Source organism: Empidonax traillii, unplaced genomic scaffold (genome assembly GCF_003031625.1).
Source record: "Empidonax traillii isolate 1590-97213 ecotype Southwest subspecies unplaced genomic scaffold, ASM303162v1 scaffold9:size3134949, whole genome shotgun sequence".
Lineage (NCBI taxonomy): Eukaryota > Metazoa > Chordata > Aves > Passeriformes > Tyrannidae > Empidonax > Empidonax traillii.
Window position 1 is genome coordinate 2,657,327 of NW_020955202.1, and position 26,434 is coordinate 2,683,760.

General features: G+C 40.6%; 2 protein-coding genes across 3 annotated transcripts in view; one reads left to right on the forward strand and one right to left on the reverse strand.

Moving 5' to 3' along the window:
- The window catches only part of PSPC1 (paraspeckle component 1), a 60,566-nt gene extending 58,830 nt beyond the window's left edge, over positions 1–1,736 (forward strand). For both annotated transcript variants that reach the window (XR_003571333.1, XR_003571335.1), the window contains 2 exons: positions 759–933; positions 1,137–1,736. The gene's annotated coding sequence lies outside the window, so the exon portion shown is untranslated. The remainder of the gene's footprint in view (positions 1–758; positions 934–1,136) is intronic.
- Positions 1,737–3,799: 2,063 nt separating this feature from the next.
- MPHOSPH8 (M-phase phosphoprotein 8) lies at positions 3,800–25,468 on the reverse strand. Its single transcript, XM_027884727.1, has 13 exons — positions 25,183–25,468; positions 22,462–22,617; positions 20,718–21,560; positions 17,715–17,811; positions 17,120–17,245; positions 16,945–17,033; positions 15,617–15,757; positions 14,727–14,813; positions 12,668–12,822; positions 8,654–8,808; positions 7,697–7,824; positions 6,959–7,042; positions 3,800–6,151 (listed from the first exon to the last, which is right to left on the reverse strand). Exons 1-13 carry the CDS (start codon positions 25,438–25,440, stop codon positions 6,110–6,112), a joined length of 2,361 nt encoding a protein of 786 aa, XP_027740528.1. The 5' UTR covers positions 25,441–25,468; the 3' UTR covers positions 3,800–6,109.
- Positions 25,469–26,434: the final 966 nt, after the last annotated feature.

A 26,434-nucleotide genomic window follows, 5' to 3' on the forward strand; every position in this document is an offset into this window, starting at 1 on the left:
TTCAACTTCGAGTTTCCTTCCTGTGAAGGGAAAAGCGGATGGCCAAGGTTCCTTGGAGATATATAAGTGTTTCTTTGACTGGCTAAATAACAACTCCTTGTCTCAATGGAGTGATAAAATCCTTTCTTCCTCTTTCCCCATTATGCACTTGTGTGTGTGCACCTCAGACTGCAGTGTGAACCTGGTTGACAAAGCCTAATAGCCTATGAAATTGTGTTAAACATTGAGGGAAGACAGATAAAAATGTGAATGGATAACATTGTATTTGGGACAGAGCGTGCAAAGCACACTGAAAAAGATGCACAAGACTGGAAGGGTGAGCCAAGTCAGTGACCTCAGCTGGATCTTCCTGAACTTGTTGCTGAGCATTATTTGTAGACAGGAGCTGGCCTCCGTGTGTCACTGCAACTGCATTCCTTTCTTCAGCTCTGAAATAAGTGTGCGCAGTCCTGTTATACCAGGATATGCACTGGGAGATCAAAGTGTTGGCCCAGCCTGCCTGCTGCTGGGTTTCCTGAACATAGAGAATTCCAGGTAACTTCTGGGGAGAGCTGTCTGGGAAAGCGCTGGCATTTCTCAGCTCCTTATCCAATTGTACTTGTTAATGCATTGCTCTATTATTTGCTTTCACATGTGCTGTACTTTGATTACAAAAGCGCATTTTCAAGGAAGTTATCACTTAAGTGATATCTCTTAAAACTCCTCAGCCTGAATCGTACTTAACTTCCTGAAATGTTCCTTTCCGTTGACTGCATTAGGTTTCAATGAAAGCCACTGGTGGCTGCGCACCCTGAAAACTGAAGGTGGCTTTCTGCTGTACAGTGATGATGTGCAAAATGCTGCTCTTCACCTTGGAGTTACAAGGACCATCGGGGGTAAGAATTGTGTTGTCACCTGCTAGAGCACTTAACAGTGGCTGTGACTATTGTGATGGTACCAGTTTCCTTTGTGTTCGATTACTGGGCTCTTTGTACTACTTAACATGTAGTTTTTTCTTCACTGCCCTCTGTGCTCTTGGGCACACGAATAATGCTGTTATCTAATAAAATAGTAATTAAATCTGTGACACCTCCCTGAATGGAGGAGAGGGGTGAGCTGATCACTCTCACTTAAAGCTGTTTTCCTTCTGCTTGCAGACTGTCCTGTGAGACCTGAGGAAAAAGGGCTGTTTGAAACGATAGGAAGGGACCCAGCCTTGGAGGTGGTGCATCCCCACCAACATCCCAGCTTGGAAAAGACACATTGGACAAACGTGAATACCATGTCTGTTTGTGAGGTTCCAGAGACTTCTTCTTGTATGAGGAGTTACAGCTTTTGTGATGCCACTGTCTTCAGCCTCTGGCACAGATGGTGGTACCCAGGGAGAAGCCAAGTCCAGCATTTCATAGGAAAGCTGATGTTGGCCAGCTCTGATGTGTAACTGAGGTAACGACGCCCTATGTAGACTGCACTGGAAGCAGATTCTTTTTCTAGAAATAGTTCTAAGGAAACAGTGTTTGATAAAAGGATTAAAGGTTGTACATGCTACAAAAAGAATCAAGAGTAAATGATATATTAAAAGACTGCTGCTTGGTTTCAATTATTGCTTTTGGACTAAAAAAAAGCCTTAAGAGTTAAAATGAATGAGAAAATACTTCCAGGCCCTAAAATATATGACAAAACATAGGAAAGGGGTGGAGGTTAAAGAAAAAAACCAGTAGTGTGGATTGGATTTATGCTGCAGTAGTTTAGAAGAATACAGAAGTGTTAATTACGAAGAGAAAAATGATCCAAGCCAGTGCCAGCTGAAAAGAACTGGAAGGAAATAACACTGGGGTTATTAACCATAGGGGAGATCACAGCTGCAGTAAGCTTTCAGTTGAGCTCTGTCCAGCTGAGCTGGAAGTTAAGTTACAACTGCCTACTGTCTTAATGTAGCCCAATAAAAAGATGAAAAAACATGAATGAGTAATGAAAAATTAATTTTTATGTGATGTGATTAACATTGGCCTGTAATGCATCATCAGGAATTTTTTCAGTGTTTCTGTAGCTATTGTAAAACTGTTTAAATTACAGGATGTTTACTTTCTATTTCCTGAAATCAACAAGGCAGTGAACATGAATTGAAGGCTGGAGAGGAACCCCACCCAGTTCAAAAAAGGCAAATGCAAAGTCTGCAGCGGGAACTGAATTAATACAAGTTTTTATCCTGGGCAGATTGTTTGCAAAGCAGCTTTGCAGAGGCTGATCTGGGGCCCTAAAGGACAAGTGAAGATGGAGTTGTCCAACCACATTCTGGCTCCATTAGAAGAGCACAGCTGAGCAAGGGCCAGAGGAGCAATCTGTCCTCTCTGTTCAGCATGTCTGAGACTGCAGCTGCAACACTGTACACTGTGACCCGTTCTGGGCTCCTGAAGACAAGATATATTGGGAACAAGTCCTGTGGAGGCCACTGGGATGACCAGAAGTTAGGAGCACAGGAGCCATAGGGATGGGCAGCAGAGTTTGTTCTGGCTGGAGAACAGGAGGTGGTGGGGACTAGGAGATATTCTTAATGCAGCTGTGTAAGAGAAGGGGTAGGGAATATGGAGCCAGACTCATCTTAGGGGTGCATCGTAGTTTCAGTGTATGGAAGTGTTGCATCATACTGCTTATAAAAACTTGGACTCCCTGCACTGTGGAACCATTGGGGGGTTTCTGGGAATCATTTTGTTTCAGGAAGGGTGCATGCAGGGGACCTGGTCTGTGGGGCTTTCTTGTGGTTTTAGGGATCCTGATCCTGCTCTTCATAGAAAGAACTATGGGACCTTCCAAAGCTTTTATATGTCCCGTGCAAGCTTTTCCAGACGGATTGTCTCACCCAGCTTTGTAAAGCCTTTTTGAAAAAAAATCAAATTTCGTATGTCAGCACAGCCTTTACAGGCTGGGGCTCTGCTGTAACTGCTTGGGACTGGGAGAGCAGCTCTTCTCCCTTATGGATAATTGTGTTCAGTGTAAGACATGCAACTGCTGTAACAGGCCTAAGTGGGCTTTTCTCCCTCAAAATAAAAGATCCTTTTTAAACATTAATTTTTCCTGTGGCCTCAGTCCTCCACAAATTTGTCATCTGTGGTGTCTTTTGGCTATTTTTAGGATTTTTTCCAAACTTGTATTTGTCCTTCACTCAGTCTTTTTAAGACATTCACAAGGTGAAAAATATCTTCCCCAGTGCATGCCCATGGCTGCACCAGTAGCCATGTGGCCCTTGTAGTTCTTTTGCTTTCTTAAAAAGCAAGACTCCGTTACGGACTCCAGCAAAACTAAACAGTGCTAAAGGAATGCGCCATGCAGGGTCATCACTGCTCCCGTGCTCCTGGGCTGCCACCACTCTGACAGACTGACCTAAGGAAGAAGACATTACAACAGCTGTTCTCCAGTGCTGTATGGGAAGGCAAATGACACTAACAGAATTAGATCAAGTACAGAGGGCAGAACATTTTGGGACAGTCCTCATGCAGTTGGAGCAATCCTAACTTGCTAAGATGGCAGCTGCGTTCCGTGCTGTCTCCTCCACACGCTGGAACAGCTTTCTTAAATTCAGACTGATCAGAACCTATCTCGTTTTTGAAAAATGTGTGCAGAAAGCACAGAAGACCTGTGACACAGTCAGCTGCGTCACCCACCAATCCTCAGGACCTGTGAGAGAAGCCAGGAACACAAGTGCTGGTGATGAAACAGGGGAAGATAATGAACCCTGAATGTTCAGAACCATTTACTGCCATTGCAGTTCATAAGAACTGTAGCTGCTGATGCAGCAAGAAGGAAGTGAGCAAGTACTTCAAAGCATTTCTCCACATTGCCTAAAAAATTGTTTTTTATTGTAGCTACTTTCTCTTCAGCCTTTGTCCACCAAAACACTTTTTAACCATGGGATTAAAAAAAACAGACAAAAACATGCTTCAAACAGCTTTTCATACGCCTTTTATGCATCTTCGGTAGGGATTCTGAATTTATGGTGCCAACTAAAAGAGAAAGCTGCAAAATATCCATACCTTAAAAGCATCCCAAAACCAAATTTTATTCCCATGTCCTGTAGAACGAACTCCCTCCCTCCCTCTCCTGTGCCTCAAGAGAAAAGACAAAGCAAACCCCCTAAATCTATGGCCTTTGACAAACTGCTTGCTATATCAACTCTTGGAGCATTACTAGACATTTTTAGGTTAGACTGTACAACAGTTTCTAAATAGCATCTATATCATAAGGACATTTGTTCAAAAACCTCTTATCCCCGCTTTGAAGGGCTCCACCATTTCCCCAACAGAGGAGCACACACACTGTGCTACTCCATGTGGAGTGCCAGAGTAACCAAGGGAGGGGAGCCACGAACATGAAAACTGTCACTCCAGCATAAGGGAACACGAGTGTCCCCTTTCCTTACTCCTCATCCAGGGTTATGCATAGTGACTAAAATTACAACTACAACTACAAAGTCCCAGGTTCTGGCAGTGACACACCTGATGCTCAGACAGAGCTTTTCATGCGTTTCAGGTGTTCACCCTTGGCAAAGTGAGGTATCTAACATATTTCACAGAGGTGGAGGTACCAAGTCTGTACAAAACCCAAACTTGTTAACATCTTATCAATACCGTCTGCAAAAAGATAAGCAACTATTCCAAATCAAAACAGAAATGAGTATTTCTATGTCATGTTGCTGTTCTAGTTTTATATAGCTTAATGTGACATTCCACAAAATTGCAAGTGTCCTTTGTTCCTTACTCATTTGGCATCTCCTAAATAGGAAAGATTAAAACTTTCAAAATCAAAAATTAGAAACTCGTTAATTGAACTTAATATTAAGGAGTCACAGTTCTGTGAAGGGTAATTCATACATCTGCATCATTGTGATGATGAGCACTCAAATACTTTAAGAATTTATGCACAATAGTTTTGCTAATAGTAGAGGCACATAGTGGCATGTAAACTACACGTGGCAACTAGAACAGCAAAGGCACAATCTGGTTAGGTTTCTTGTTTTCTTTTTTCCCTACTTTTCAAGATGTTGGTTAATTAATTTACAAAGAAAAATATTCTATACTCCATGCAGAAGTATTAACATTTGTATTTTACAGCACAAGACCATTACAAAACTGCTGTCATCTGATAAAATGGGTCATTTAAATAATAATAATTAAAAAAAAAAAAATAGCAGCTCTTTGCACTGAGGAACTGAATTTCTGAATTAAAGGTCAATACATGTTCTCATCTGTCAGGCTGGAACACCTGAAATTCTCTATGTATCTTCTTGTCTACAAAAAGCACTGCCTCCACACTGAAGGTAGTCACACGTTTTCTGGTTTGCTGTTTTCAGCTGGCTATTTTCAGCTTTGTTTTTCCAGATGTCACCTGACTAAGACCTTAAAGGTAAGATGTCTGCAAAACTACTAGCTGCTTCTCTAATACAAAAATAGCTTTAAACACTGATACAACCAGGAACCTGACTGCAACTCTCTCTTGACTTGAGCCTGTTCAGATGTCCTAGTTCAGAACTAACAGGGTTAAGTCTGCAGGTGTGAACAAAGCGAATCACTCTAAGCACAACTGCTGTCTCATTGGGAGGCAGGAACAGTTTTAAACCAGAACACAGCCCTCAGCAATTCAAAATTAAATCAAATGCAGTCATTTTAAAGTGTAATTTCCAAGAATATGACAGTTCTGCATTTCACATAGAAACGTTAGAGTAAGTAGAAAACTTTAGTTTACAAATGAAAAAGATCCTTCTATTAAAAAAGACATTTCATGTAGTTACCTTAAATAGTTCTTATATGCACCATTCCACATTGTGGAAAAGCTGAAATATGCAGTCTGGACTCCACAAGTTAAAGAAAAACAAAATTATATGTATCAGCACAAATACTTACATCTACATCTGTACAAAGTACAAAAGCTGACAACCCTGTCCCACTACTGCAGGACATTCAACTGCTCTCCAACACACTTTCCTACGTGACTGCAGTGAGCAACAGTGACCTGGGAACCGAGTCTTAAGAGAATGGTGCTAAGAAGTTCCAAACTGCTTGGTCAGTCTCTGAATAGAGGAATCAGAAGTATATCCAAAAGTGTCAGTCCGCTCCACACGCTCGCAGCTTGGAGGTCACTGCAACTGCACTCTGTACGCTCCTATTAGCAGCTTTAACTGCAAAAGCAAACAAAGGTTTCATTTCAGTGTTGTTCATCTGTAACTACTGTGTTAAGCACTTATGTAGGAACAGCACAAGAAATTGCTAGTGACTGAGAAAGGAAAAAAATAACTTACAAAGTCTTTAATAAAATCAGTTTATAGTAGCCCTGCTGAACTATCAAGGGACTGTAAATAGATTCCAGTCGAATAGAGGTGGTGTCTGAACAAGTCAGCCCCAAATCTGAACTAGACAGATATATACTTCCATCTGAATACACCGTTTTCCCCTTAAGAAAACCCAAAACCCACAATAAATCAAATTTAGGAGTGTAACTTTTAAATCTGAAAATCTGGAAAATTTACTGATGTAAATTTGCAACAGGTAGGGGGGGGAGTATTGCTCAAGCCACCTGTAAATGCAACAGACTGTACAGACTATTTAAAAGCTGAGTGCACACCCTAGTAAATACTTCCAACGCACAAGCAAAAACATCTGTATGCAAAAAAAAAAAAAAAAGGACACTCCATGTATCCTTCAATCATTAAATTCACAATATAGATGGGGAAAATGTTTAGCTGTAACATTAGTTTATCCTCTGACTGCACCATAAAACATTTAATTACAACAGAGCTAACTCTTGGCAATGTTCCTGAGTTCTGGCAATGTCACAGGATGGAACTGTAACTGATGGGAAGTGGGATGAGAAGGCAGTGGAAAACGCTTTGTTTTATATTTGCAACATACAACTACAAGGATTTAGACTGGAAAAATTATTGGACAACTAATTAATATGCACATTTAATTTTGAGAACATTCTGTACCTTGGCAGTAGGAGCTTCTGCCAACCGTATGAAAAGCCTGTTGTGACCTAGAGTAGGACTGAAGGAATAAATAAAGTGACTATCCTAAAAGGAAAAAGAAAACAGACAAAGTTAATGGCAGGATATGGCTAAAAGAGCATTGTGAGACGACTCATAGAAACACAACATTTTCACAGTGCATTTTTTTGAAAGAATGTTGTCTATACTGCAAAGAACCTTTGGTGCAACCACTGAGAAAACAAAAAGGACTTCAAATTGTGCAGAGTGCATTTAAAAGATTAAAAAATACCCAGAAATTAATCATTAGAACTATGAGGTAGGTTGTTAAAAAATATTAAGAACTTATTTGGGTCAAAAATGTGACTTAGGTGAATTTGAGAGTGGCACAGCTTTAAATTCAGAGCTCTCACCAGCCCTTTCAAACCCACAGTTCTGAAGTCCTGAAACACACGGGTTGAGGTTGGAGGAGATCTCTCAAGGGCATTTAATCCAATCTACTGCTCAAACCTAGAATCAGGCTGTCCAGCCTTTAAAGTCGTAAATTTTTACAGAATCTAGTATGAGCATAGACAAAGAAAATTAGGTTTCATTTTAAAAAAACCCATATGACAATAAAAAAATGTTTCATCACACTACTCAAAATCCAAATTACAGCACTGAGATTTCTCAGGCTGCTCTATGAAGATCCATGAAGAATTTATAAAGTAGTTTTACAGTCAGTTATACAAAAAGATTTACCAAAAATACAGGGAGCTGGAATTTGTCATTTAAAACCACAGCTTGTACACAGCATGGTCCACAAAGCCGAGCAATGACCTCTTTACCAAAGAAATTTGCATGGAAAACAAAGAGAAGAATTCCAGATCCTGAAAGGAAAAAGCAATTCAGTCACATCAATTTGAAATGAGATCCATTATTCAGAACTGCCTACACTGAACCCTTGAAGACAGTTTGGTACAAATATATGTATATATTAAAAAAACACCATTATATGGAATATACAAAACCCCAATGGATTTTCAAAGCAACATGCAAAAATCCTATTTCCCGAGCCAGTGGATCCAGAAAACAACTGACTTGGTCACTAAGCTAAGGTCTTCTGGCAGCAGAAATGATTTCATGTGGCTACTAGAAAGGAATGCAGAATTGAAACAGCAATCCTCAGCACAGTTCACCTCTGTGGCTTCAGGTTTACCTACAGAGAGTTATGGAATTTAATTTGGTTTGGGTCCAGTCAAGAGAACAGAAAACTGAGCCCAGTCAATTATAGATCCTTATGAACTGCACTAAAATTCAAGCAGCAACTTTAAATACCCACAAATGCCTCATTTTAATACATAAAAAATCTAAGCCAAGCAAGAGAGTATAGTATCTGAATTCCTGAGAGAATGAAGGTAAACCACTCCTTTCCTATAATGCCTGTCACTTACAATGTAAGCCATGAACAGGAAGAAGCTGAGTATGTGACAATTAAAAAGAAAAAAGCTTAAAAAAAAGATACACACAAAGCCCACCCATGATACATCAAAGTATAACTGCTCTCCCTATGCTCCATGATCAGAGCATCCTTCACGTAATTTACTGCAACGTCTTACAAAAATAATTTTGCATAGCAGACTCTAAAGACATACTGAAATGCATTGTTCTACCTTTTTTAAACAAACAAAAACCCCACCACAACAACGAGCCTCCTACCTTCTGGAACATTTTGTGGGGGTTTATAGTGAAAATCGGTGGAGAAGTCTGGCCCTTCACAGAGACGATGACATGCAATTGGAAAGACCGGCTCCAGCAAAGCAAGACGAGCTTCGAAGTAATTCCTGATGGTATCTTCTGCTACTTTTGAGAGCCTGCAAGACCAAACAAGTGAGCTCTGTACTTCACATAGTAAATTATTTCACCAGACATAGACACAGTGAGAGCTCACACACACACAAAAAAAAAAAAAAGAAAAAAAGAAAAAAGCAGCCAGACCACCTTTTTAGATTCCTGATTTTCAGGAGTGAATTCCTTAATCATTAGCATTTATGCATAGATGAACCCCTGATTCCACTGCCTTGTTACTAAAATACTTTATCAGCAGGTTCCAATGCTTTATTACCAAAGTATCAGCAATCTGTTTGTGAAATTCATTTATTGGTCCACAAAAATAAAACAAAGGCACTGCAGCAGATTTAAAAAAAATTCCACTTAGCCACATATTTTGAAGGCTTTTTATGTACAAAGACATCCCTTAAACATCACTTTCTACCTGGTGGCTAAACAGAAACCCACCTGGCTGATTTATCAACCTGACTGCAAGTACAACATAAAAATAAACAAGTCCCTGTATAATTTTACTGTCAATACTATTGCAAAAATGCAGTTCCCAGTTAAACTCTACAAATATCACGGGGGAAAAGCAGCAAGAAAATAGCCAAGTTAGGTTTTCTTGTTTGTTTTTTTGGGAGGCTGGGGAGGTGGGGGCAGTGAGCAGCCTAGCCTTCAAAGAGACCAAGTTAACGAACGGCACCCTTGCACGCAGGTTACTCGGTGATCCCCCTGGGAAAGCTGTTTGTCAGAAATGGGTTTTAAAAGCTTGTGCACAGCAAAGGTCCTGACTCTTGCAGCTTTACAGTTTTTATTCCGTTATTATTCAGAGCAAAATGTCCTGCCTTGCTAGCCAAGATTATCATCTGCAGAAATTAAAACTTAAGTGTTTAGCTGGAAAGAAACCCCAGGAATTGCCATGCCAGAGCGAGCCCGGAAGCCATCTAGCCTAGTTTCCAGTTGCTTGACAAAGTTGTATTAAACAGTTGTCTTTTTTTTTGGTACACTGTCCTATTTTCCAGCAATCTGATTTAGAGGTATCCAAAACTAGAGACTACAGCCAAATCACAACTCCTTAGATCTACTTAAGCCCTTCTAAATTCTCATGCACTCATGACCACAGCATTCTGCAACGAGATCCATAATTCAGTTTTTCTGTGCAAAAATATTCCTCCACTTCAAAGCTCTCACTAAATCATTTACTAGGAGGGCCCGCAGAACCTGTCTCATGGTTTTGGGTTATTTTCCGCTGTTGTTTTCTGATTTTAGATTTTGAGCTTTCAATCATTTTATTTTCAGCTCCACTACTACTGTAGTATCCTCCTTTTTGACTGACAAGAAACACTGAACTGGTATTTTCAGGTAATGAGTCTAGAAGCTTCCTCAATTGGCAAGAGCTGTGTTACTCCCTCTATAGTTCACGTTATCACAGTAATATCCCATGGACATCACTTTGCAACTAACGGTATTTAATTTCGACTGTCACTTCTCTGGCAAAATTACATGGTCAAGATCTTGCGAAACTCGTTATTCAGATTAGGCGAAATGGAAGATGTTAAGTAGGAAAAAAACTGAAAAAAAGCATCAAATAGTGAAAGAGTGACAAAGTGTCAGTGAACTGAACAGCAGGTACCAGATGCTTCTCTGCATGCTTGCTGTTGCCTTCAAAACCTTAACTCACAAGTCACAATTTTCTTCCCTGCGGAAAAACCAGCATACTCTATTTATCCACTTCAGCTGTCCCTGCTCACTTTAACAAGCTTTCTATTCTTGAAAAATTATTATTAGTTTTTATGCTTTTAGCACTTTTTTTCCATTTAGCCTCATACAAGAAGAAAAACATTTCTTATAGTGTTCATCTGCTCAGGACAAAAATTCTACGCAGTGATTTACAATACCTCAGGCAAGCTTTACAGGGCATTAAAAACTTCCACAATGCTTTCTTCCCAGTATGAAACTGGATCAGAACACATTACTCCAGCATAAATCGGGAGCATAAAATCTAGCTGGAAACCAGTCACTACTGCTGCAGTCCTGAGGTGAGTACTGGGTCCAGTCCCATTTAACATCTCCATCATCCTGGATGAGGGGGCAGTGCACCTCAGCATGTCCACAGATGAGACAGACCTGGCACTCCTGGGACCTTCTCATGTATTGCCGTCATCCACAGGAAACCTCGACAGGTTGGACAAATGGGCTGACAGGAACCTCATCATGTTCATCACGGAGCAATGCAAAGTCCTGCCCCAGCAATCTGCTCTTGCTGCAAAGGCAGCCAACAGCATCCCGGGCTGCATTAGGCAGAGCACTGTCACAGGACGAGATCCTTTCCCCTAACTCGGCAACGGGGAGATCACACCTTGAGTACCACGTGCAGTTCCAGGTTCCTCACCACATGAGATGTACTGGAGACAGACCAATGAAAGCTCACAAAGAGATGAAGGGACTGGAGCATCTCTCCTAAGAGTAAAGGCTGAGAGAGTTGGGACCATTCAGCCTGGAGAAGAGAAGGCTCAGGGAATCTTAGGACTCCCTTACAAAGAACTTAAGAACTCCCTTATGATGAAATTACAGAATCACAACACAGAATGGCTGAGGCTTGCAGGGACCTCTGGAAGTCATCTAGTTCAGTATCTCTTGTCAATCAGGGGCCACCTAGAGCTGGTTGCCCAGGACCCCGTCTAGATGGCTTTTGAAAGTTTCCAAGCATGGAGACCTGATAACCCCTCTGGGCAGCCTGTGACAGTGCTCCATCACACTCAACAGTAAAAATGTGTTTCCTGATGCTCAGAGGAAGCCTCCTGTGTTTTAGTTTGTGCCCACAGCCCCTTGTCCAGTCACTGGGCACTACTGGTAAGAGCCTGACTGCACCCTCTTTGCCCTGTCACTTCAGGTGTTTTTTGATAGATACACATGGACCATTACAAGGCAGTTTCTGTCAAGACAGATTTAAGATGTCAGCTGATGGGAAATGCAAGAGATCAGAGGCAGAAAACAGCCAGGGCTCTCTAAACACAAAAAGAGAATGAGCTTGAACTACAAACCATTTGATACACTATCTCACTGTGTTGATGAATCACAAATCACTAGGATTAAATCCTCATGAAACAAGAAAAGAATCTTGCACTGAGATGGTGTTCTTCCAGCACTAACTACACATTCATGGCAAAATCTCACCCGCTGCAGAAGTCCTGAGACCTTGCCTGAGTCTTCTCCAAGTTTACAGATTGTTGGTTTTGATTTTCTGCCCCGATACAGTAACTATCAGTATTCCTCCAAACCGATATTTAAAGAGCTTGCTCCTTCTCTTTGTCTCAGTTTAGCTCAGTATATTTTTACATGACCATATGAGATCAACACTTCACGTATCACATACACTGCACTGCTCTTCAGTCATTCTGCTGCATGATAAAGATTTTTATTTCCATCATGTACTGGCACGAAAGCTTTATCCCTGGCACTCTCAGTGCACAGCTGATTTTGAAAGGTCCAACAACACCTCAACTATTTGCACTAATTTTTCAGTGGTTTTGTTTGGTGTTCTTTTGTTTGATTTCTTCCTATGCTTTCCAGCAAGCTATTTTATTTGGCATGCCCTACTATGAGTTTACACTCAACTGTCCACTGCTTATACACTTTTTAGTTTTCATGATTGCTATATTTCTAGTTTAAGGAATCTTCTACTAACTACCTTTTCCTCCTTTCCATCTTTTTACTCAGTATTTGAGCAAGTGTATGCTGATTCTGGTAGCTGACACAATTTTAATTTCACGTGATTTATTAGTTAGCTTTCTGCCCAAATCAGATCTGTTTTCTTTCCTGAAATTTCCCCCTCTTCCACGTAACTTCAACCAAAACTATGACGTCTAGTTGTTACCAACTTCAAAGTAGTTTACTCACGTTTCCAAATGGGTCCTGAGCTGTTCATACACCAGTATGTTATTACACTGTTTGGCAAAATACATCGCGTTGTTGTGATGCTTTGACAAAATGTTACAGTCTGCTCCGCTTTCAATCATAAGTCGCACGATATCAGAATTCCCTCTTTTACAAGCCTGTGTAGAAAGGGAGAAGGTGGAAGGATAGAAAACAATGACAAATCCCTGTCAGAACGCAGCATAATGTGATAAGAACCAGAACTACAGAAATTAATTAAAATCCAAAATTAGTTACAATCCAGAAGACAAGTTTAGGTAGTTGGTAACAGAACCAGAAACTCGGGAACACACTCCATAATTATTTTAACTTTATCCAGGTCATACTGCACACCTGATCCCATACAAGCAGCAATGCTCAGGATTACCAAGTGGATATAATTAGAAAAAAAATAAAAAAAAAATAGATAAAGCAAGCTTCTGTGAAAGCATGTAATCTGCTGGAATTCAGTAACTGTAAATTTCCTTGCAATTGTTTACCTGAATAAATATATTTCTGCAGAACTATTTGGAATGACTAAAGTAACACTTCCAAGTGCCTGCTTCTAGGCACCTCAGTTCAAATGGTATTTTGGGTGTGCAATAAATTAACATAATTTGCCCCAGATCATTACTTAGCTCTGTTAGACAGTCATTGTTATCCACTGCTGAAGTGTCCAAGGCTGTTCACTGTTGCTTACACCAAGAATTTCAGGGCATGTCAACCAAAGACTTGACAAAAGCACAGGGAAATCTAAAAAAAGTGTTACTTTGAAGAATGCAAGCACATGCTCTTGGTCTCTTGTTTTCAAATGCTTCACTCAGACAACTTAGGGAAAGGCACAAGCGATACAACATTCTATCTCTGCAAGGCCTTTCAGAAGTTAACTTCTGAAATTTGTTTCCACCCTGAACTTTTATCTGTGCCTTCAATCCATAATCTTCCATTAATAAACCAACTCATCTGCCTCCCTCAAACCAGAAAAAACACAGAAATCCCACACCACCTCACAGAATGGAATTAAGTGCGAAGATTTTTTTCCCACTCTGTTAAAAAGTATGATCCAACTCCTAACATTAGAGTGCAATAAACACACTGATATGTTTATCCACGCAGGGCTAAACTCGTTCCAATAAGTTACTGGAAGTGAAGATCCTACTCCTTGTATAGCAAAACAAATATCCACAGTAAGTCACTGTAGCTGCCAATTACAAAGTATGTCCAGCTGTGCATCAAATACTAACAAAAAATTTAAAAACAGTGAAGGTCAAAACTGAGGTTCATGGAGGTAGCCAAATTTTGAAGAGTGAAGTGACTGAGAAAACCACAAGTGTGACGTTGTTCTCTTTAGAGCAAATGTGAAATCCCCACAGTTCTTAAGCCTCACAGAGAGTAGAAGAAAAACAGCACCATATTGTCTGAACAGAAAAGCTTTTGTAACTCACCTGCAAACAAACTGCATAAATAGCCGACATACAAATACAGCAAGTTTATCCAAAGGAGAACTTGGGCAAAATTATTTGGTATAAAGAAAAACTTAGTAAGAGAACAGAACTTTCCCATTACAACAAAATAAAAAAAAAAAATTCCTTTGTGACAGGGGGAAAAGGTGCAGAACAGGCAGTGGGAAGGAGACTGAAAACCAGCTATTTTATTTCTGGCCTGCAATGGAACGACAAGTGTCAATCACAGCAACACCCAAGGGAAAAATTTTCCTTTCTGGAATTTTTCTCTTCCTGCTGACAACCTGATTATCTCGGTTTAAAGAACACATCTGCACTTCTTTGAGCCAAACAACAGAAGAAGATGATAAGCCACAGTTAGCACTGCATGCTTGACAGCATCTGCATTTATTGTTCAGATATTACAGTACATTTAAAAAAAGAAGAATTAAAAAAAACACTGCTTAGAGTAACTATGAATAGTATTGTTATTTCCAGTGTAGTATGTTCCCTCACTGAACTCTACAAATACGTTTTAATGTTTTATTAGTTTGCCAAAAGTATTTACAATTAAACTGTGTCAGGACAAACACTGAATTTACCTTCATTAAGGCAGTTTCCCCACTGCTCTGCCGCGTGTTCACATACGCCCCAGCTTCCAGAAGAATAGCCACTGTTGTTAAAAAATTCTGAAAAGAAAACCAACCAAAACCCAAAAGACAAGTAAGTAAAAAATATTCTGGTTTTGTTTAAGGATATTAAATGACCTTTACTTAAAATCCACCCCTAAAATTCAAAACACGAGTCATTAGACAATGAACACCTTTCTCTCCCATGGCTAATAAAGAACAATTCAGACTCGGGCACGTAGAATAATTGTAAATATTTGCAATTCTTACTTTTTTCTAAGCCTTGCAATAATGAATACCACAGGAAGAAAGCAGTGTGTTTGCAGTAGTCATCAAACTGGAATCAAGCTCCCTTTTGGCCTTCTATATACTGTACGTGGGAAAGTACACAAACCAACCCGAACAGAGGAGCCCACCCGTGCACCTCTAACTTACTATGATTTTACTAGTTCAGCTCATCTTAGTTTGAGAAGACCTTGCCACTGTGTCCAGCGCCCAACTTTTAAATAGTAAACCCTGCTTAATCAGAGATCTTCTCTCTCAGTCCGGATCCTGTGTAGCCAGAGAACATAACAAGCACTTCTAACACAGGAACTTCAACTCCCATGACAGACTAAAGTTCAGAGATATCCTTTGCCTCCCCTTTTCCTCCTATGATATTCTCTACTCAGGGTAGAGTTTCTGATCAGAACTTATTCACACTACAGTAACCACCGCTGTTGAAATCATGTATTTAGGGTCACCCTGCTGTATCTTGCTAACCACTTCTAGGCGTCATCAAAAGGAAAAAAATTGTGTCCCACCTTTACTTAATCATAAGTAGAAGAGCCAAGAACCACAAATATGATGATAATCAAGCCAACCTTTTCAACTGCATGTATCAACGCTGTTGTTCCATTTTTCTGTCTGCCATTGACTTTAGCTCCTTTCCTGATTAGGATTCTCAGAAGGTCATCATGCCCACCAGCAGCAGCAAGCATTACCAGGGTCATTCCACTTGCATCCTGTAACCAGAATCATTGCCATTAAAAAAGAAATAATAAAAAAAATTAAATACTTCAAGAAAAACCAAAGCTGCAAGACAAGAACTGCAAGCGTGTCAACAGGTTTCACAAGGATTTCCCTCCCTGGCAGAAGAATTCACACATGCATTGCTGCCAGATACTGACAAACTATCACCTCCCACTTCTCCGGTCCAGAGGTCTCAGTCTGAGCTCCATCATCTGCAAAACTCGTAACGTTCTAGGGACCAGAAAAAGGAGGAGGAACACCAGAATGAAGCAGGAAGCCAGGCAGTAAGGTATTTGAGGGTGGGCATGACAGTAAGACAGTGGGGAATAAAAATCAGCAGCCACTGAAAAAAAACCACTATGGTTCAAATCAGTTGCTACCACTACAGAGTTTCTTGATTTTACTAGAGTGTAAGTACAAAGACACTTCTGTGAGTGGTCAGTCTCCTCACTCCTTCCCACACTGTCCACCAGACACTGCAATTCAAAGAACTATTGCTTGCCTCAGTAGTTAATTTATCATGTTTTCTACTATACTGCAGAAGCCTTAACATAATGTAGAGTTCTCAAAATGCTACACAATACAACCACACAAGATCACCAGTGAAAATACTGGTATCAGAGATTTTAGTAGTAAAAAAATGGAACTACAGTACTATTTGACAGGAAAATAGATCCTTGAAAGAAAACCCAGATGATGGCAAAAAAACAGATGATGACACACTGGAAGAAAACTAATTATGGAGTGCAGTGGTCCCAGTGTACCAGACCAAATTTCCAGGTTTTTGTGTTTGTTTTTTTTTTTTGTTTGTTTGTTTTGTTTTTACATTTTTTTCTTCTCCACGTAAAATGTTTTACATATTTTAGCCATTTGACCTAATGGTTATCATTCCTTTCAGCATGCCAAGTTCCACATTAAATATTCAGTTAAACCCAGCGGGCAAATTGGCTGCAAATCCAGCTATTGCGATGGTTCTATCAAACTCAATTTTTAATTTAGAAGACATGGATAACAAATACTGAAGTTTCTAAGTCTGTACTCCCGTTTGTCACCTTGTGCTTTTTTACCAGGGTGAGATGGAAATCTGCTACAACACAAAAGGGGAAAACTTTCCAAACAAATCCAAATTTGTACTCTTCCCTCTTGCTCCCTTCCAACACTTCTGTTGCTGAAAAATTACCTCCTGATCCAGATTATATTTTTCGTTTGAAGAAAGTGCCATTTTCACTGTCATGTAATCTCCACTTTTAACAGCATCCCTCAGGCGAGCTAGAAAATAAATTAAACACAGTTATAGGATATTTCCCTTTGAAATGTCAGCTAAGAAAAACTACTTTCTTCCGGCAAATACTCACTGCTTGATATTGGTGCCACTGATACGTGATCCTCATCTTCTCCATCAAGATGATTCTGGAATTCTTCTAGTGTCAGCCATTCTAACTGCATGTCCATACCCAAACTCAGGACTTGTTGCTTGCCATCTATCATGTATTTCATTTTATGGATGAAAAAAAAAAAAAAAGTGAAAATAAGTAACAAATAACTTCTAAATTTCCAAACTACTGCTTGCCATTGCTTCAATGATCAGCAGCTTAACCTGCTATTACAGCTTTTATTAAAGGTGGACTTACCCAGTTTTCCTCAGTTCATCCTCACCAGAGTATTGAAGGAAATCATCCTGAATAAAGTAATCTAGTTTTTCTGAGATCAAGAGCAGTAACACTTATATTCCATTATACTATTAAGGAAACAAATACAACCTAGATATTTTTCTTCGTGTATCAAATAATTCAGTTCTAGTGAAAAGACTTTTGCTTCATAAAATAAAAGCAGAATTCCTTGTTTCTGGTGTGTGTGTTACAAAACCATACAATACCCACCCTTGTAGAAGTAAGAGGAGAATGTCCTGAAGGGTTGTTACCTTCTCTCTTTTAAGCAGTTAGCACTTACTTTTTAGGCTCCTCTGTTCTTTTCTAATTTTTTCTTCTTTTTCAGACTCTTTTCTTTGAGATTTTTCTTTACTTTCCATTTTCTTTGCTTCTTTCTCTTGATACTGAGAACAGACATCAAATTTCAGTGGTAGAGTAAAAATGGAAAATAAACTTCTTACACCACTCCAACAATAAAATATATTTACAGTTAATACTACTGAAACCTGTACGTAACAGACTCGTGGACATTCCTAAAAAAATAATTTAATAGTCAGAAGTTAAGTCTGCGAAGGCTTCTTCCCTAAGAGAAGAGGTGTTATATCCAGCACAGAACAACTTCAATTAATATTTTTACTGCATCACAGCCACGCAAGGTTGCTTTATGGCACAAGGTGCACACATGACAAAAACAGTATTCTGAAGGAAATTCAAAATTATGAATTTTCATTTGTTTCAAATACTGAACCTGAATAAAATGTAATTATTTCAAACTATTTAACAATTTTGCATCATCATATTCAAAGCAGTTATGACAGCAACTGAGAAAACTTGAAATTTGGACACAAAAGGCTCCATATTTTCCACTTTAGACATACAGAATGTTACAGCGACAGTAATTTGTGAAAAAGACACTCAGGAAAAATCCACCCAAACTCACCCACACAGAAGTTCCAGCTTAGCAATACCCAACATCACAGAAAAAAAATTGTTGTAGAGAATCAAATTTGCCAAAATAGAGTTCAACTGCCTGTATCAAAGTTTGCCTTTCTCCTCCTGTAATCATCTCTCTCCATTCAGACAGCAAATTCAAGTGCTAAGTAGGTAGGACAAGGCCCCTTGGCATGGCTTTGTATCGGCCTCCAACACTAACCTGGAATAGCACTGGCTTTCTGAAAAACTGCCCCAAAAGAAATCCTCACAAGAACTATAGACTGAATTTATCACTAAATGCTACCGTTTCTCTGACGTAGGAAAAAACTTAGTCAAAATACATTAGTTTCATGTATTAGCAGGTCTGAGACATTTAATTTTCTTTCTCACCATCTCCCTTTCCTCCACAAAACCTCAGCTTCTGATCCCTGACGCGATTAACTAGTAACACACATGGCTGCTAATCCTGGCAAATGCTCGGTGTTTAGGAGGAAACCCGTAACTTACTAACCTGATATTGGCTACAGTGGGGCTGGCAAAATCAGTAATCCCAAATTCTAGTCCAGATTTCTAATACTGATCAGATGCACAACATACACATTTATTTTTGGAGGTCAATCAAAAAGAAAGGTTCAGCACGCAAACTGATTCCAAACAGAGAATACTGTGCTATAAATTGACATGATGGTGGTTCTATAAGCAGAGTTACACAAGGAAAGGCAGTTAGCTGAAACCTACGTGATGATTTTATTTGAAAAGAATAATCTGCTTGGGCCAACAATATAGTGAATAAAAAACCTCCAGAACACTCCACCAAACCTACCCTTATGAGTCCACAGCTGCCCCAGAGAGTAACTAACCTGAAAACAGTGTTTAAGCTTCCTAAACTCAAAAAAAGCAAAGAGCAGAATGCCTTCCCTGTTTCTTTGGTGCCTTGGAACATGACCTTCCATGGAGCACAACCACGAGAAAAGCACAAAGACAACCCACTGAGAGTGCTGGCTGAAGAGCCATAAGCAAACCCACTTTCATCTGCTGTTATGTGCAGAGTGACAGGATTTTGACACTACTGGTAAATAGAACAGAACAGAATTCCAAAGACTGATCTGATTATCTTCTCTGATATAAATGCTATAACTTTGAACGATGAGTAAAATACTTGGGCAATAAAGGGCCATCCCATTCCAGGTAATTAAATTACCTTCTGAAACTGGGCTATGCCCCATAGTACTTGCTTGTTTTCAAGAGCTTTCAACACTAAGACCCTGCAAAAACTCCTCTGTGTAGCTCTACTCTGAGATTATGCCATGGAATTCTCTGTCCCCAAATCAATTTACTTATGTTAAAGGTGGCCTACTCCATACACACAATCGTAAGCAGAGGACCACTGATGAACCTACAGAAGAAACTTTCCATCACAGAATTACGGCCTCAGAAGAGGGATATAATGCACTAAGTATCAAGATGTTTTGGCTGCAATCCTCTTAAATCAGAACAAGGTTTCTCTGAGCTGCCAATGTTTTATGAACTCCAATCTGTATTAGAACAGTCTGAAACAGCTGAAAGAAGTTTATTCCCAGAAACATTTTTAAAAAATTATTTTTTTCATAGAATTTTTTCTTTCGCCTTTACAACACCGCTTTCTTTAAAACACTACTGTATTAAATAAGGAAAAACAAATAGTATTGTATTTGCTAAGCTCATTTCTTACAACAGGTAAAACATTTCTAATTCTTATGAAACTCTGTCATGAAACCAAGCATTTTCTACAAGCACTGCAGGAATTCTGACAAGACAAGACTGCTCCTCAATTACCTGGGACTCTTGGTTTTAGAAGTGATTTAAGCACTCCAGTACTCAGCTAGGTGCTATTGCACATAAGCTATAATGGAATGGCTGGTGTCTGAGAGAAATCAAGTGTGTGTTTCAGCTCAAAAGTGCACTTCTTTGTGCAGTGCTGAATGGATTATTGCTCAAGATTGTACCTTTTACTACACAAGCAGAAAAAAGTCAAACTCAGGCAACTCTTGAAGGTGGGCAGGAACAAAGCTAAGAACAGCAGCACGCTCTGGAAGAGTAGTAGATTTCACTCTAAGAACACATAACAAACAGGAGAAATTTACCCTTTCCTATTTAAAAGCATCCTTCTCTCCTAAAGCATTCCCCCTTTATAGCATTCCAAATCCAGAAATTCTCCAGTCTCTCTTACACATTGTGCAGTGGGTGTTTCTTTAGCTTCATGCAGCTCAACACCTTTCCAATTGGTACTTCTGTCTTTGCCATCCTGAACAGTCACTGTTTGAGGTACCTGTACCTCAGAGTTGATTGATTTTATCCTCAGCACCCACCCTAATACTTCAATATTGCTTACCTCCCCAGGTGAGTCAATGGTCTTGCACACCCTTTCATCAGCACTCAATTTCACACCCTTCTGCACTGGCGAAGGAGCGGGTGACACTTTCTCCAACTCTCCCGGTACTTTTTCTTGACCTGTTTGTTTTTTGTATACGCTTTTCTTCTCTGAGTAAGTATCCTGAATTTCCATTTTTCCACCTTCCTCTCTAATGTCTTCTTTCTGATTTTTTTTCTTCTTTCTTTTAACCTTAGCATCAATACTATCATCTTCATTACTTGCCGATCCATCAAGCTGCCTATCAGCACTGGCATCTTTTTCATCACTTTCTTGTTCCAGTGTCTCTTCTCCGCTTACCACCTTTTGCTTCTCATCTTTATTTTCAGAATTTAAGTCTGAGTTTTCATTCTCAGTTCCTTGAGAAAATGTCTCATCTAGAGTACCTGATTCTGAGTCAAACTGAACATCTCCATGCTTCTCCCTCAGTGATCTTTTATTTTCTTTATAATCTTCTTTAGCTTTTATTTTTAAATCTTTAACTTCACCTTTTCTTTTCTTGGTTTCTTTAGTATCTTCTTTCCTTTGTTTCTTTGGGTCCTTTGAGTCCTCCTTGGTTTCTGAAGTCCTTTTTTTTGGTTTTGAATCAAAAACCAAAGCCTCTGAGGAATTTTCACGTTCTGTTCTGGGTTTTTCTTTGAGCTTTGTTGACTTTGACTTTTTCTTCTTCGGATCATCTGGACTTCTATCCTCTACATCCTTTGACTTCTTCTTTTTCTTCTTTGGTGAAACATCATCTTTTGTTTCACTTTGCTGGTCACTGTCAGATTCTGCTTCAAATATATCATCGTTTAGAGACAGTTTCTAAAAGGTAAAGAAAAAAAAATATTTCTTTCCACAATAAACTATCATATTAGTGCGAAGTCTACAAAACTGGTAGCGGTCATCTTTGGGAAAAGTAAATTTTTAAGCACTCTAATCTTTTGGTCACTGTCAAGATCATTCCTCACTGCCAAACCGCAAAATCTCTAAATACAATTCTAGCTTACTTGACCAAGTTACATTACTAACTGCTTGGATAAGAATGAACACATAAACAAGTCAAGTACAATCAATTACACACCAAATAACCAGAATCCATAACTAAATCTGACCCATTTTACACCAAAAATACTTAATCTGATCCTGTAAAATTTACCTATAAGTTTCCCAGAAGCAGGGCACCCTTTTTCAAAAAAGATCCTTCCACTTCTTTTTCAAACTGAGTGAACAATTAAAAAGGAGAAAAGAAAAAGCCATACAGTGCTTTCTTGCAACTAATTTTTCTGTATACCTTTCTTACTAAACTTAAATGACAACATGTAAAAATTCATTGATCTGCTACAGAAAGCAGCAGGGTGACTGGAGCAGTCCACCCAGCTTCACTGACAAGACAATACCCATGTGGGTAGGGAAAAGGGGTTATTTACATTGTCAAAACCAAATTAAAATGGTCATACATCCTTTATGTAATCCTATTAAAAATGGAAATAAACTTTGGATGGATTCAGAGTCTACAAGCAAACTTGTCAGTTAACAAAAATCCCTACCAGAGAACAGCAACAACATTAAGTTTCACAAGAAACAGAATAATTTTAGATGAAGGAGATTCCTTAAGTCTTCTTAATTCCACATTCCAAACATCTTCCCTTCTCTATCCTCCTATTAGCAGAGCCTAGACAGTGAATACATCTTCAGCGTAAGATAGGTGAAAGCTGAAACACACCTGTATGTCTTTTTTAACAGGTTTAGGCTTATTGTCCACAATTTTTTTCCTGAATTCAAGCAGCACTTCTTTGCAGTCTTCCAAATGAGCCTCTGGTTCCCAAGTATCATCATCAGAGGTATAACCTTTCCACCGTACTTTATAGAGAACTTTACCCTGTAAGAAAAAAACACCACATTTAATACAACACAGATTTCCCCATATCCAGCTTGTGTCCACTGTTTCTTTCATCCTTTCACTGTGCACCTCTGAGAAGGATCTGACTGTCCTCTCTACATCCTCCCATTAAACAGATACAGATACCACCATGATCTCCCTCGATTATTCTCTTCTTATATGGCAAAGCACACCCAGCTTTTAGTTTCCAGCTGTTTTCATAATCCTATGTCCATGTTTCTTCTGCCCTGGGGTGCTCAGAACTTGACATAGTAAAGCAGGTGCTTTGATTAGAGAGGAAGCATCCTCACCCTCAATCTTCTGCTACATTCTCGGATGCTGCTGGCCTTCTTTGCTGCAAGAACTGCTGACTCATGTTCAGTTACTTGTCTGTTGGTACTCCAACCTCCTTTCCTTCAAATCTTCTTCCTAGCTAGCTGGACTCTCACCTCTAATCCCAGGGCACAGGGTTATTCATTTCAGATGCAGGACTTCTGTGAGCTGCAGAGTTACTGTTACACAACCTTGCAACTCAGGTACAAAATGAGGTAGAAGTTCTTTTTCAATTAATTGAGAAAGCTTGATATGATGAAGTCTAACAGAAACATAAGACTATTTGGCAGTTGAATGATTCTACATCCCATACATGGAGAGTGACACAAAAATGCAGCTTAAATGAAGAAAAGATAATAATTACCACACTAAAGATACACAGGCCGTCTTACACTCGCCTGTCAACATTATTTTACTCCATACTGTTTACTTTTTTCCCTCTATTTCACTTAGAAATAATAGAACACTTCCAAGCATTTTTATACTGCTGTAGCTTCTATGTGAACTAGCGATGGGCTAGAACCAACTCCTATGGAAAGGGGTACCACCATGCCATTAAACAGCAGTTAAGGTCCCCCATTTCCACTGAACATCACAACTTGCTCCGGAGCCTGTTGTTTTAGTCTAACTGTGATGCAGTATGAAAAGCTTTCTAGACATACCAAGAGAATACATTTCCAAACTTTCATTGCTTGTTCTCTTAAGTAGGCCATGTTAATGTTTCATTTATCCACAGGTCTAACTCCCCAGCCCAATCCCAACCCAGGAGTGCAGCCTCTCATCCTACCACTACTATCAGGTCCAGCAAAATCACGACTGTGCCTGAAAAGAGCATTTCCATGCAGTGCTCTGCGGCTCCCACGCTCCTGCCACTGTGACACAGGAACACACTGATGCTGAACTGGGCAATGGCCAACCCAGTCTACCTGCCTGGACTTCAGACTTGGGAATCTGCAAGCTGGGAACCACTACTCTGAAGCAGGCTGTGTGATACATACCCCACCAAAAGGTAACACACAGCTTTTCCCAGCCGTTTTGGAAGTTAGAACAGGAGTGAGTTCCTGCCTTGTCCTGCACTTCTGATGCACAGCAACACGGGCCCACTGCAGAGCAGTGGAGAGAGGACCTGATGCATTTGGAGCTCACACCACAAAGCCACAATCAACACGTGCTGGGTGAACCTTGTTGCAATGACCCAGCTCAGAACCTTCTGCTTGGAAGAGCATGGAAGCAAGACACATTTTCGCGAGCACATGCCAAGGACATTTTCAGGAGATGGCAATTGACGTACTCTGGTACTCTTTAAACGTCTGTGGAATCACATGCCTCACTACCACCTAAACCTATTGATTTTAAGTTCCATCGCTGGGAAGAGGGCAAAGAAAATGAAAAAAAAAAAGGAATCCTCTTGTTTTCAAGCCTAACTTATGCTGACCAAACTTCATACAGCGAAAGCTATAAATATTGTTTTATCCCAAAAGCATAACGTTCTTAGGCCACCAACGTTTTTCAGACAAGGTACACCACGTATATCGCAATAACACCAAAAACATCTGAGAAATTACTGATCTGAAGGTTCTCTAACCTAAGGTTTGAAAACTCGGATGTTTTAGACAAAACAGGCAGAATTTTATAGCATCGTGTACCTCACTAAAGCCTAAAATAAAAATCATAAATTACTTAAAATTTTTTCAGACACAAAATCTTAAAAAAAAACCCTCTTAATTATTTTTTTCTATTTGAGGTTCAGCAAATTTTTAAAGAACTTCAACCAGTCTAGGTTGCTTTCAAAGAAAGAAATGAAGGTCTGCTATTTCTGTTTAAACAATGCAAAGATACTACAGATAGTTATTTTAACTGAAAAAAGTCTCTCTTATTTTAAGGGGTCTTCACACGTTTTGTAACCCAGTGAACACGGTCGCACTGAACATACCTTGAAACCACCTCTAAATTCTCCTTTATATTCAGTCCTGCCTATGTCCGCTCTCAAACATTTCACATCAAAACACTACCGCAGTTTAGCCGTAAGAACCAAGAGCAATTCAACAATGGACATAAAAATAAAAAACAAACGTAGTAATGGTACACCTTTGGCGGAGGAGACTGAATCTGGAGTAAGGGGCAAAAAGCTTCCTTGCAAAAGCTGCGCACAACGAGTTTTGGATTACAATTGTAACGGGATCGCCGTATTCGCGCGGTTCCCGCCCCAGTGTCAAAGATCCGCGCACTCACCCCCTCGGTCTTCACGTCAAGGATCTTCTCCACCTCGAACACGTCCTCGTCCTCGTCCACGTCCTCCTCCTCTTCGCTCTCTCCGCCGCCGACGCGAGCCTCCCCGCCGGCACCCGCCACTTTGCCCACCCCGCCGCGGTCTTCCTCCCCGTCTTCCTCATCCTCGGCCGCTGCAGCCGCCGCCGTCTCCTCCTCCCCGTGCTTCCCTTCCACCCTGGCCGCCGCCTGAGCCCCGCTCCCGCCCGCCGCCGCCGCCATTTTGGGCCGCGTTTCAAGCGACAACGACGCAGAGCGGCCGCGACATCCCCTGCCGCGCGGGGGAGAGGGCGGGGCCTCGGCCGCCATAGCCAATCACCGCCCTGGGAGCCCGTGACGCATGGGGGGCGGGCCCCGTGCCCGCAGGCCCTGTCGCCCCCCGTGGGGCGGGAACAGGAGAGCTCGAGAGGCGGGGCTGGGCGGGACCTCAGGGATCGTCCGGATCCAACGGCTCCCGCTGGGGGAGAGGGGAGAGCTTCCGGTGTGGTCAGAGCTCCATCCAGCCTGGCCTTGAATACTGCCAGGAGTGGGGCATCCACACCTTCCCCGGGCAGCCTGTTCCAGCGCCTCACCACCTTCACAGCAAAGAATTTCTTCCTAATGTCTAATTTAAATCTCTCCTCTTTAGTTTTAAACCATTCCTCCTTTGCCCCATCTACCCGTGTAAAAAAGTCACTCTTCTCTTTATTTCCCCTTTAGGTGCTGTGAACTCTCCCCGGAGCCCTCTCCTCTCCAGGCTGAACTCTCGGCCTGTCTTCAAAGGGGAGGTGCCCCAGCCCTCTGAGCATCTTTGTGACTGCCTCTGGCCTCGCTCCAACGGGTCCATGTCCTCCCTGTGCTGAGGACCCATCACTCCAGGTGGGGTCTCATGAAGGCAGAATTCCCTCCCTCAACCTGCCGGCCACGCCACTTACGATGCAGCCCCAGGATATGTTTGGCTTTCTGGACTGCAAGTGCACACTGTTGGTTCATGTCCCACCCCTCATCCACAACTCCTTCCTCACGGGGCTGCACTCAGTTAGTTCATCTCTCAGTCTTGCACTTGGACTTGTTGAACCAAAGCTATCCTCTGCCCTCGGGTGGATGGTGTTTTGGGGAAATGCACAAGGAAGATGCATGCAGACACCACAGGACAAGGTCCTACAGTGGCATTAGTAGGGTTTCTCACTAGGAGAAAGAACCGTTTTCAATTTCATAGTATTATGTTACAGTAATT

Excerpts from the sequence above, each read along its gene's own strand:
- MPHOSPH8 (XM_027884727.1), bottom strand. The coding sequence starts at position 25,440 with ATGGCGGCGGCGGCGGGCGGGAGCGGGGCTCAGGCGGCGGCCAGGGTG. Across the intron at positions 22,618-25,182 it reads TTGACGTGAAGACCGAGGGG|GGTAAAGTTCTCTATAAAGT; the intron begins GTGAGTGCGCGG and ends TTTTTCTTACAG. Across the intron at positions 21,561-22,461 it reads CTGTTAAAAAAGACATACAG|AAACTGTCTCTAAACGATGA; the intron begins GTGTGTTTCAGC and ends TTTACCTTTTAG.